At 34.9% G+C, this 12821-nt stretch overlaps 1 protein-coding gene across 3 annotated transcripts in view; it reads right to left on the bottom strand.

Annotated features, from left to right (window-relative positions):
• Positions 1-12821, bottom strand: part of Slc30a9 (solute carrier family 30 member 9) — a 76407-nt gene that overhangs the window by 29977 nt on the left and 33609 nt on the right. For all 3 annotated transcript variants that reach the window (XR_002396704.2, XM_004849796.4, XM_013073992.3), the window contains 2 exons: positions 9888-9955; positions 8390-8492 (listed from right to left, as the gene is read on the bottom strand). Coding sequence is in view for 2 of the 3 variants with exons in the window: in XM_004849796.4 (XP_004849853.1) it covers positions 8390-8492; positions 9888-9955 (171 nt within the window). In the remaining variant the exon portion in view is untranslated. The remainder of the gene's footprint in view (positions 1-8389; positions 8493-9887; positions 9956-12821) is intronic.

Genomic DNA, 12821 nt, shown 5'->3' with positions numbered 1-12821 from the left:
TCCCACACCTTCTTTTTTTTCTCACTTGCCTTCATCTTTTAATTTCTAAAGTTTATAACCTTTGTTAAAGAGTTATCCACTATAACCTCTCAATATTAGTATGCCTGCTCCTAATAAATCCTTGCTATCCTAATGTAGAAAGCTATTTTTAAAAACTAGCAAGACTACAAAGGCTCTGAATGAATTCCCTATGTGATTTTATTAATCAGGAGCTTTTCCGTTTATTCATCATGGTACCAAATAATCAGAGAAATAATGCTTCTGGATAGATATCTGATGCTAAATATGTGCACTATGACAAAATTTTGTTTTTGTATTGGACTACAAAGGGGATAAACTACCTAAAGCATAGATGATAACTTTTCAGTAAATTAAACCAAGAGAATAAGAGTAAATTAAAGGAACATATATCATTGTTGTAAGTCTATACACTAAAAGTCATTAACTCACATTATGTGTGCATATATATATACTTATATATATACTTATATATATGTTCATAGTATTTATGAACTATTCAATGAGTATTCAATTATTTCTAAAATCCATAATATTCGGGTTTGGTGTATAATAAAGTCTGGAATAACATCAACTGTTTTATAAATTGAACACAAATACATTTATTAATTCTTATAAAAATCAGACATCACTGCTCATTCTTTATTTTGTTCTCCCAAAGAGACAGGGGAGAATCAAATCATGTTTGATATGCATCCTGCCACTCTTTCCTGCAGTTATAATACACACACACAGGTAATTCATATTTAACCTATACAACATCTATTTGGTTTGTAAAGTAATGACAATTTACTATATAATGGTATAATGGCTAAGAAGCATTATCAGTGCTCCCTGCTCCATGATCAAACCTTCCCTTTCCTGGAATTCCTTTTGCACCATACTGTCACACAGCTGTTTAAATGCAGCCTCCGCAGATCTTACTAGTTATTTCATGTGTGTAGGACCTGCTTACAAGACACTGAAAGGACTGGGTCTTCAAACACTCAAAACATCACAAACTCAGGTGCACAATAAATTCATGAGTCAATATTAAATATTATAGATTTTAAAAGAAAGTTTTCAAAATGACACTAGTACAATTTCCATCTACTTAATGAGACCCAGTTAAAATCTTCATCAAAGCCTTTTTGAAAACTCTAAGACATATTCTTCATTCAAGAATTCTCAAAGCAGCTTGGTGTGGTGGGATGCCTATTATTCCAGCACCCTGAGAGGTTGAAGCAGGAGGATAGCAAGTCTGAGCCCAGGCTGGGCAACTCAGCAATACATCATCTCACAATAAAATATAAAATCAAGAATCAAGATGTTATAGGGGCCGCGATTTAGCTCAGTGGTTCCACCGCCTGCTCACAAGCGCAAGGTCCCGAGTTTGATTCCCAGTACCAAAAAAAAAAAAAGATGTTACATACATGTACCCACTCCCTAAGATGAATGTAAACTTCATGTATGGTAAACATGTATTTAAAAAAAAAAGTTAAAAAGCAATAGGGTTGGGGATAAACTCAGGGCAAAGGCCCTGGGTTCAATCCCTAGTATGAAAACAAAAAAAGGTCTCAAAGCTCCTGATACTAGTCTCAAGCTTTTATTTACCTCTTGTGTTATGTTAAATTCTTTATAAAAATTCATTGTTATAAAATTAACAGAAAATTGTAAAGAAATTTAAGTGGTATGGAAAGTGGACAATTCAAGAACACAGAGTATATGCAGACCATCTTCATACAGTTTTTAATGTTACTTTTTGAGCATGTTTGTGCCAGATTTCAGAAAGTGGGTGTGCATGCTTAAAAATATGATTACAGCCACACCAATTAGACAAGAGAAAGAAATAAAAAGAATAAAATAGGGAAGGAAGAAGTTAAACTGTCATTATTTGCTGATTATATGATACTCTACATAGAAGACCCAAAAAACTCTGCCAAGAGACTTCTAGACTTAATTGACAGACTCAGTAGAGTAGCTGGATACAAGGTCAACACTCAAAAATCAATAGCCTTCTTGTACACAAATAACAAACTCACTGACAGAGAAATTAGGGAAACAATCCCTTTCACAATAGCATCCAAAAAATGAAATATTTAGGAATCAATCTAATGAAGGAAGCAAAAGAACTCTACATTGAGAACTACAGCACTCTGAAAAAAAGAGATTGAACAGGATATAAGAAAATGGAAAGACATCCCCTGTTCCTGGGTAGGAAGAACCAATATAGTGAAAATGGCCATACTTCTAAAACTGCTATACAGATTCAATCCAATCCTGATTAAAATCCCAACAATATATTTCACAGAACTAGAGAAAACAATCCAAAAGTTCATCTAGAACCAGAAGAGACCTAGAATAGCAAAAGCAATTCTAGGCAACAGAGTCATGGCAGGGGATATCACAATTCCCAACTTGCAACTGTACTACAAAGCCACTGTGATAAAAACAGCATGGTACTGGCAAAGAAATAGACCCGAGGATCAGTGGAATAGACTAGAAGATGCAGACACAATTCCAGACATACTCAGCTACCTCATCTTTGACAAAGGAGCCAACCATCCTCACTGTAGGAAAGATAGCCTCTTTAATAAATGGTGTTGGAAAAACTGGATTTCAACTTGCCAAAGATTAAAACTAGACCCCTATCTTTCACCATGCACTAAACTAAAATCCAAGTAGATTAAAGATCTAAATATTAAAACAGAAACACTAAACTTGCTCGAAGTTAGGTAAAACTCTCAAAGACACTGGCATAGGAAAAGACTTTATGAACAAATCCTTGGTAGCACGGGAACTAGCAGAAAGAATCAACTGGGACCTCACCTTATTAAAAAGCTTCTGCACTGCAAAAGAAACCACCAATGGAGCTAAAAGATAACCTACAATGTGGGAAAAAAATTTTACCAGCTGTTCCTCAGACAAAAGTCTACTATCTAGAAGATAAAGAACTCAAAAAATCAGCCCCCCAAATATAAAGACCCAATTCAAAAATGGGCATCTGAAATAAACAGACATTTCTCAGACAAAGAAGTAAAAGCAGCAAATAAACATATGAAAAAATGTTCAACATCACTGGTCATTTGAGAGATGCAGATGAAAACAACACTGAGATTCCACCTCATCCCAGAAAGAGTGGCTGTTATCAAGAAATCAACCAATAACAAATGCTGACGGGGTTGTTGGGAGAAAGGAACCCTTCTTCATTGTTAGTGGGTGTGTAGACTGGTGCAATCACTGTGGAAATCCGTATGGAGATACCTCAAACAACTAGGATTAGAAGTCTCATTTGACCCAGCTAATTACCTGCTGGGTATCTTCCCCAAAGAATTAAAAGAATCATACCACAGTGATATATGCTCAACCATTTTTATAGCGGCACACAGTTTGTAATAGCTAAAACTTGGAAACAGCCCAATTGCCCATCAACTGGAGACTGGATAAAGATGTGGTTTTTTAATAAAATGGAGTACTACTCAGCCATAAAGAACAAGAAACTAGAGACATTTATAGCTAAGTGAATTCACATTGAGGCCATACTCTTAAGTGAAATAAATAGGATATACATGTGTAAATACCAAATAGTTTCTCTGGTGTGAAAAACTAAAAGTGTAAATAAGGATAAAATGTATAATTGATATTTTGAAATAGGAAGAAAAGGTCTAAAGGAATAGGGAAAATGGGAGGGATGGGGAAAGTAAAGAAGGGAAAAGAAAAGACATGACAGAAGGAAAAAAATGGAAACAAATTATTTGTAAATAGGGAAGGGTGGAGGGGGTGAAGGGAGGGCCAGGAATGGGGAAAAAATGAGAAGCAAGATACATCATGTACAGGTACAAACACCCAGTGATAAATGTAAATGAACTGTATACCTAAAATGTACCAATAAAAGAACTTAATAAAAAACAATGATCACAATCTACATAATGTCTTTTTGTACTTTATTTTATTGGAATTTTCTGACATACAGACAGATGAATAGACAGAGCAGTTCAAAAACCTTATAGGACTTTTCAATAAACTCAACTCATCTATCACTGAACTTCAACATTTATAAATACATGACCAAATCTCCTTTATCCAAGCCATCTCTAGACCTTCATATGTATTTTGAAGTAAATTCCAAACATGCTACGGTTTCAACTTTAAATCTTAAAAAAACTAAGCCTTCCAGAAAATAAAGTCACAAGATTATTTTCATACTACTAAAATATCAATATCAATCCTAGTATTAATATCAAATCAGTAATGGACAGTTCCACACAGAAAATTTTTATTTTTTAGGTAAAATTTACATACAATGAAATGCACCAATTCTAAATATACAGTTTGTTGTTGTTGTTTTGCAGTATTGGGGATTGAACTCAGAACCTTCCCATTGAGCCATATCCCCTAATCTTTTCTAAAATTTTGAGACAACATCTCACTAAACTGGTAAGTTGCCCAGGCTGGACTTGAACTTGTGATTCTCCTGCTTCAGCTGCCCAGAGCTCTGGTATTACAGGTATGCGCTACCACACCTGGCACCAAATATACAGATCTTTGAGTTTTACAAATGCATGCATCCCATAACATATTCCTATCAAGACAGAAGGTTTCCATCAACCCAAAAAGTTCCTTTGTGCCTTTTTTCAATTACTTTTATCAGAAGCAATCATTTTACTGATTTTCTTTCAATCAAAGATTAAAGTTGAAATTATAACACAAGTATTTTTTTGTGTTCACCTTCCTTCAGTATATTTCTAAAGATGCATATATGTTACTAACTGGGTAAGTAGTTAATTTCTTTATGTCAGATAAGATTCCACTGAATGATTATATCATAACGTGTTTATTCATTTCACTGTTGATGGGCACTGGGTTTATTCTACTTTTCTGGACACTGTAAATAAAGTCGCTATAAATATTCTTTTTTTGTTGACATTCATTGCATTTCTTGAGTAAATACTTAGGAGTAAAACTGCTAGGTCACAGAAGAAGCATGTTTGACAAATATTTTCAAAGAATGGACCATTTTACCCTGTGCCCACCATGTCTAAGAGATCTGGTGGCTTCCCATCTTCACCAACATTTGGCTTTCAGGCTTTAGTTGCTATAGAAGATGTATAGAGATTTCTTGAGTTTTAATATATATTTCCTCCTCATAACTATCAGTGTTAACATTTTTCATGCACCCAGTGGTCACCATTCATGTTTGCTTACTTGTGAAATACCTGCTAAAATCTTTAACCTAAAAAAACCCAAAAACCTGAGTTGTCTTTTTATTACGGAGTTGTAATCGTTATTTTGTACACCACCCTTTGTCAGATATATGCCTTGTGATTATTTTCTCCTTGCCTCTATTTTCTTAAGGGTGCCTTTTTTAGACAGGATCTCATTAATTTGTTAAGTTGCCCACGCTAGGTTCAAACTTTGAATCCTCCAGCCTCAGCTTCCCAGAGTGAAGGTTATCTTTTAATAAGCAAAAGTTTCAAATTTTGATGAAGTTTAATTTGGAAACTTTGTGTTTTTCTGTTTCTTATTCACAAAATGTTTCTACCCAAGGATCTAAAAGGTATATTCCTACATTTTCATTTAGAATCTTCATAATTTTATTTTTCACATTTGGGCCTACGAGCCACTACAAATTTGTATACAGTGTGAGGTGAGGATCAATGCTCCCAATTTTTCCATATGATAGCTCTTCTTCTCTGTTCCATTTGTCTTTATCATTTTTTTTTTTGGTACTGGGGATCCAACTCAGGACCTTCCACTTTCGAGGTAGGTGGTGGCACCACTGAGCTAAATCCCCAGCCCCTAGTCTTTATCAATTCTTATACCTCATCATCCGAATATAAATTTTTAAGTCCGGAAGTCCTCATTATGTTGTTTCATTTCAATGCAAAAATGTAGCTGTGATACCCTTATTTGATAATTCTATCATCTGTCAGTTGTGTTTTATTGACTGATCTTTCTCCTGGTTGAGTCAAATTTTCCTGCTCCTTCGACTGTCTAGTACCATTTTTTTAAATTGGATAACAAACATTATGAATGTTGAATTGAATGTTTAGTTTTCACTGTCTTCCTTAAAAAGCGTGGGGTGGTGTTCTGGATTGTTTACAAGTTTTTTGTTTGTTTTATTTTATTGTATGATAAACACTGTGACTGTACAGAGTGTTTGGATTTTGTCTTCTTTAAAGAATACAGAGTTTTCTTCTGGAATGTAAATTACTTGCATATCAGCTTGATCTTTTGGAGCTTAAAGAGAGGTCTATTAGGAAGGGTTCTAGAATAGTCTTTATGTTAAGACAATTTAGCTCTACTACTAAGATATTAACCCTTTGTTGACTTGAGTATCAGTGAATACTCTCTTATCTCATTTGGTCAGAACCTGAATGTACTCCAGCTCTGTCTGTGTGAGCTCTAAAAATCAGTCGGCTTATTGCTCCCTGGTAGTTCTCTGCCTAAACTAATATCCATACCTTGCACATGTGTAATTCAGCATTCGACAAAGACTCAACTCAAGGGAATCCCTACATAGACTTCCAGGTTTTTATCTATGTAGCTCCTTCCTCTATGGAATGCTGCCTGGAAATTTTTAGCCACTTTCAGACTATCTGAACTGTGATCTGTCTTTTCAACCAAATGAGACTATTAGCTCTCATCTGGCTCCACTACTCCAAATGTGTCTCCAAGCAATAGGCCAGAGAGACCATAGACATCAAATATGTTATTTCCCATCTTTCAGGGATCATGGTCTTATGCTGCTGTCATTTAGTGCTTGAAACGTTATTTTATAAAGTCCATCTAGATATTTTACTGTTTTTACACAGGAAAAACCTAAATCCAGTCTATCATGACTGAAAGAATAAGAACCTGACTTTTTATTCAATTTATCATGGTTATTATTCTAGTTTATGGCTATGTACCACATTCTTTTAAATGTATGAATAATATTTCAGAGAATGGAAACTTAAAAATCACTCTTCAATGTTTTAAATAACAACGTTTAAACTAGTAACCTTATATACCTTTCCTCAGCCACATGTACAAATACTTCTGCATGTCAATTTTCCTATCTTTGGATAAGCTGTTGAGAAAATTATTATGTTGATGTGTCTCTCCTCACTCCCTCTCCTCCTACCTCATACCATGACTGGCTGCCAAAATGTTATAGAGATAGTTATTAAGTATTGTTAAGTATAAAAATTAAATTCAAGGTAAATATTCTTAGTACTAATGGCAAATGCTTATCATCTTACTTTTACAAAGGGCTTTAATCCATTTGACAAAGACTTGCACGAGTTATTCTCCTTGCTCCTTATAATTTTATTGAACCTCGTCTTAAATATTTTTTAATTTTTTAATTGGCAGTCCTGGAAATCAAGGGTAAGGATTTCTGCATGCTAGGCCAGCACTCTACCACTGAGCTATGGTCCCGAGTTTGATCACCGGTACCCAAAAAAAAAAAAAAAAAGAAATGATATATAAGTATTCTGTTAAAAGGCTTGGGTTTATAGTATTTACAATTTGGACTAAAGGTAGTTTAAAATATATTTTAATTTTGAAGAAACTTTTTTCATTTGCAAACTCAAGGAAAATAATTCATCTAGTCTAACATGAAGGCATTTCAAACAATCACATTATTATTTCATCTTTATTTTTTTAAAAACTTTAATTTATTGGGTCTTACAGTCTTTAGGAATTTAAACATAGATATCAAATTTCTACTCAATTTAAGTATCTTGTCCAAAAATCTTACAAGTAAACACTTAGTAACTGATAAGCTTACACTTCACATGCCATCACTGCAAGCTCTTAAAGCATAACAACCTGTTTTAAAATACTAAGATCCCTCAGCATCACTGGGGAATTAATTCCAGGACTCCTAGAGAATATTAAAATCCTTGGATGTTCAAGTTCCTTATATAAAGTATAGTATTTGCATAAGTTACAAACATCCTTTTATATTTTAAATCATCTCTACATTACTTATCATGGCTAATACATGTAAATGCTATGTATATAGCTGTTAAGGTATATTATTTAGAGAATAATAACAAGGAAAAGTCTATACGTGTCCAGTAGACACAATTTTCTGAATATTTTCAATACATAATTTGTGAAATCTGAGGATGCTGAACTCATAAATATGGAACCCACAGATATGGAAGGTCAACTGTATTCAATTACTCAAAGTAAAACAACTTACATTTTCTTCCATAAGCCAAATTCATTTAGTTTTTTGTTGTTTAAAGACAGGATCTTGCTATGTGGCTCAGTCCTTCAGCTTCTCAAGTGCTGGGTGACAACACATCTAGTTTTTATTTACTTTTTAAATAGACCAACTTTTAAACTAAAGCCTAAAAGAATTACTTTAAAATTATTTTTAAAAGCTTTAACTTCTCACCTGATTGCAAGTATCAGATAATGAGTGTATAGCTTCTGAAAACATACTTGCTGAACCCGTATAAATCCATGCAAGAAATTTAAAGAAGCAGTTTAAACCATTGCTGTGAAAGAAAAAGAATAATTTAGCATATGTTTGGACTAAAATTTCCACCAAAAACTTAACTGATTTTATACACTGCTAACCAAATTCTATTCTATTCTATTAAAGGCAAATTAAAAAGAACTTAATACTGTTCAGGTAACAAGAGTACAAATTTGGAAAATACATATTATAATACCATGAAGTACTTAAACAAAGAGGCATGCTATGTGCAAGCAAATTAGTTAAGTATACTTTGAAAAAGGGTAAGAAAAGAGGGTTTTCTACATTTGGATATGATGATTTAAAAGAAAAATCTGAAATTTAAGTAGGTGAAAGAGGATCTTGCCACTGTCCAGTACAGGGGTGTCAAAGGCAGACTTCAGTGCGTATTTGTCTGCTTAACCAGCCAGATGCCAGAGGTGAGGGCAAACCTAGACCAAACAGGTTCATAGTCTTACCCAAAGACTAAAATAAATCTGGTTGGCTCAGAGAAAGCTGTCTGCTTAGATCCAGTGCTGACCAGCATGACGGATCCCCTGTGCTATGCTGGTCACTTGCCATGTTATAGTGTAGCTCTCTCATCTAATATTAACACCCCTTCTATGGATAAAGAAACTATGCTATTATAGCTCTCCAAATGCAGTAATTCCTTAAAAAATTATATCTATTCTAGTACTCTCAGTTTTCTTCACTTGGTACTAACTCTTCTATCCATTAAACACCTTCTGCCTTCAATACTCTATTAGACTTCTTATCACTACCACCAACTATGCTTTGTTATTAAATTCTTGTTAACATTTCCAGGCATGGTGCCATAAGGCCTGTAATTCCAACACACTGCGAGACTGAGTAAGATGGACGGCAACTTCAAGCTCAGACTAAGGAATTTAGCCAGACCCTGTCTCAAACTAAAAATGGGGTATAGGTCAGTGCAAAGACCCTGGGTTCAATCCACAGTACCATTTCCCCTGAAAAAAAGGACTTCTATTGGGCTGGTCAGTGATAGAGCCTGTGCTTAGCATGTGAGAGGGCCTGTGTTCAAGCCTGGAAAAAGAAATAAACAAATAAATATAAAAAAGAGTTTTACCACTCCAATGAAAGTAAGAGAGGATTTTCAGGTAGTAAATTCAATATTAACTACATCAAAAACAGAGCACAAGGGGTTCGGGGATTTAGCTCAGTGGTTCCGCCACCTGCCTCACAAGCACAAGGTCCCAAGATCGATCCCAGGTACGAAAAAAAAAAAGGCACAAGGATAAGTGTCTGTATCCACTTGGACCCTTCTCCTATCACGTTACTGACAATAATACAGACTTTCCAATAGCTAGCTACTAAGTAGTAAATTTATATATTTGGATATATAAATTTAAAAGAATATATTTCTATTTTTAAAAGCCTATTTTTTAGTACTTACATGCAAATGGCAACCATCACCACTTTTCCTGGTCCCTTGAAGAACACTGTTGCTGTTCTGGAGCGTGGCTGCAAAAACAAAACAAAAAACAAAACAAAACAAAAAACCTGTAAATTCTCTCAGAGAAGTACTGTGATTAGTGCCTCTAACACACCAGAAAATTTCTCCTCTATCAAAATCTCTGAATAAGTAGGCTTACTTATTAATTCTTTTTCTCCAGGAGGTTCTTAAAAAAGTAAACAAACTGACATTGTAAATGAATCAGGGTACTTCTCCAGGATCTTGTTTATTTTTTTTCCTTTTAATTCATGTCCTGCCTACTTCCAGAAACAATCCCAGTCTACAGAGAAACTCGTAATAAACTAATGCAAATATATTGACCTGAGATCCATATATGGTAAACACTTTCCATTTCTTGAGCAACTTCTTTCTTTTAAAAAAGGAACAGCCAAAGCCAACAAATTTACTGCTTGAACTTACCTCTTGAGTGTTCTCTCAAGACAGAAGACCTCAAGTGAAAGTATCGTGTTTAATTGCAATACAGACCAAAACAAAGGGAACAGAGCAAGTAAAGAAACATTCAGGGGAAATATTTTCCTGAGCTAAATCTTCTTTTGTATATTTCCTATTTTTCTGATACTTTTTCCTCTACTGGAATTCTATCAACTTCCACCACAATCTAAGTTTTAACCATTCTCTCCCATATCTGACTTAGTGTCACCTTTCTATAGAAAGCCTTCCCTGATCACCTACACAGAAATAAATACTCTGTTGTCAAATGATTCTGTCATGTCATTTATCCAGGAAATACTTATTATGCAACTACTACATGCCTGGTATAGTAGAGGATGCTAGAGTATGATAGTAAGTAAGATGGAGTCATTCCCTTCAGAGATCTCATATTCTAGTCCAGTAGGACAGAATAAATCCATAGACAAATGCCTAACATCAGACAGTGATGAATATAATAAAGAAAATAAAAGAACAGAGTATGAGAGAAAAATGAGAGGAGGGGTAGTGGTGGGGATGGGAAGAGTTATTTTAGCTACTGTAGTTATAAAAGAGGTTCAATGATGAAAAGCAGGTAATCGTGAAAAGATCTAGAAGAAAAATATTTGAGACAGAGTATGGAGCAAGTTCAAAGACTCTGGAACAAAAATAAGCTTGGTTTATACAAAGGGCAAAAGTAAGGCCAGTGTGGTTAAAGTAGAGAACAAGGAAACTGACAGGAGTTGAACCCAGGCAGACAGGCAACGGGTATATTCCACAGGATCTTGCAGACCATAATAAACATTTTAAATTTTTATTGTGATGGCAAAAAAGAAGCCATTGGGTAATTTTAAGAAGAGCCTTGACATAGTCTTATTTATGTAAAAAAGATACAGTTTATGACATGCAGAAAAAGCAAAAGGTAGTGAGATTAAGTAGGCTATTCCACACAGGAAATGATAAAGACTTGGTTATTGCTAAGTTAACACAGCTCATGTCAACTCTGTTCCTGTAGGCAGGCCATGTTAGGTCTTGAACAGCAGGAATGAACCTCAATGAAAGTAGGGGCCCTTTAGACGAGCTTAACTTAAACCCCAATTCTATAGATCCAACTTGACCTGATACTGCACAGAAAGCTGAGGTGAGATTCCATTTCTCGCATTAAGAAAGCAAAATAGATTCTTTTAGCCTTGGGGGGGGGGGGCGGTGCTTCAACAGTGATTTTCAGCCAGCTCTGCAAGTCAGGGTTTTAAAGAATAATTTATCAATTCCCTATGGACAACAAAGCAAAAAGTGAACTTTTAGCTTTAAAGGCCATGTTTTGAAAAGTAGTGTGAAGTCAGGTGCCCCCAGTTCTCTAGTGAAGTGCCTTCAGGGCTAAGAGAAGAAATTACCCAAGAACAAATCTTGTCTATATAGTTTCAACTTGTAGTTAGATTTGTAAGCCACAAACTAAGCAAGGTCTAGATTTCTGACTTTTACTGTTCACTGACAAATACAGAGCCAAGTGTGTTTTATTTTAATGAGAATATACTATATCTTTTGGTTAAAAAGAGAAGGGAACTGTAAAAAATGAATACAAATCAGAGTGGTGCATATATTTGTAACCCCAGCCAAGTGCATATATTTGTAACCCCAGCCAACTCAGGGGGCTGAGGCAAGAGAATCATGAATTTGAGGCCAGCATGGGCAGTTTGGCAAGACCCTGTCAGAAAAAATGAAGTCTGTACACAAATAACAAACTCACCGAGAAATTAAGGAAACCACATCTTTCACAATAGCATCCAAAAAAATGAAATTCCTAGGAAATCAATCTAAAGAAGTAAAAGATCTCATATAGAAAACTACAGTCCTCTGAAAAAGGAGATGGAAGAGGATATCAGAAAATGGAAAGCTATCCCTTGTTTCTTGGGTAGGAAGAACCAATATAATGAAAATGGCCATACTTCCAAAGTTGTTATACAGATTTAATGCAATCCCGATCAAATTACCAATAGCATACCTCACAGAATTAGAGAAAACAATTCTAAAATTCATTTGGAACTAGAAGAATAGGAAAAGCAATTCTGGGCAACAAAGGCAAGGCAGGAGGCATCACAATCCCTAACTTGAAATTATACTACAAAGCATGGTACTGGCAAAACAACAACAAAACAGACCCAAGGATCAATGGAACATATTAGAAGACACAGAAACAACTCCAAACACACTTAGCCACCTTATTTTTTTTTTTCCATTGGTTGATGATGGGCATTTGAGTTGTGAGCCACCTTATTTTGACATAGGGGCCAACACTCACTGGAAGAAAGACAGCCTCTTTAATAAATGGTGCTGGGAAAACTGGCTTTCCATGTACTGAAGATTAAACCAAGACCCATATCTCTCACCATGCACTAAACTAGAATAGAAATGAATCAAAGATCTAAATATTAAAACAAATACTAA

The sequence above is a fragment of the Heterocephalus glaber genome, unplaced genomic scaffold (assembly GCF_053883595.1).
Source record: "Heterocephalus glaber isolate CG9 unplaced genomic scaffold, H.glaber_assembly_v1.0 deba00001509, whole genome shotgun sequence".
NCBI lineage: Eukaryota > Metazoa > Chordata > Mammalia > Rodentia > Bathyergidae > Heterocephalus > Heterocephalus glaber.
This window is presented reverse-complemented; position numbering and strand designations above follow the sequence as displayed.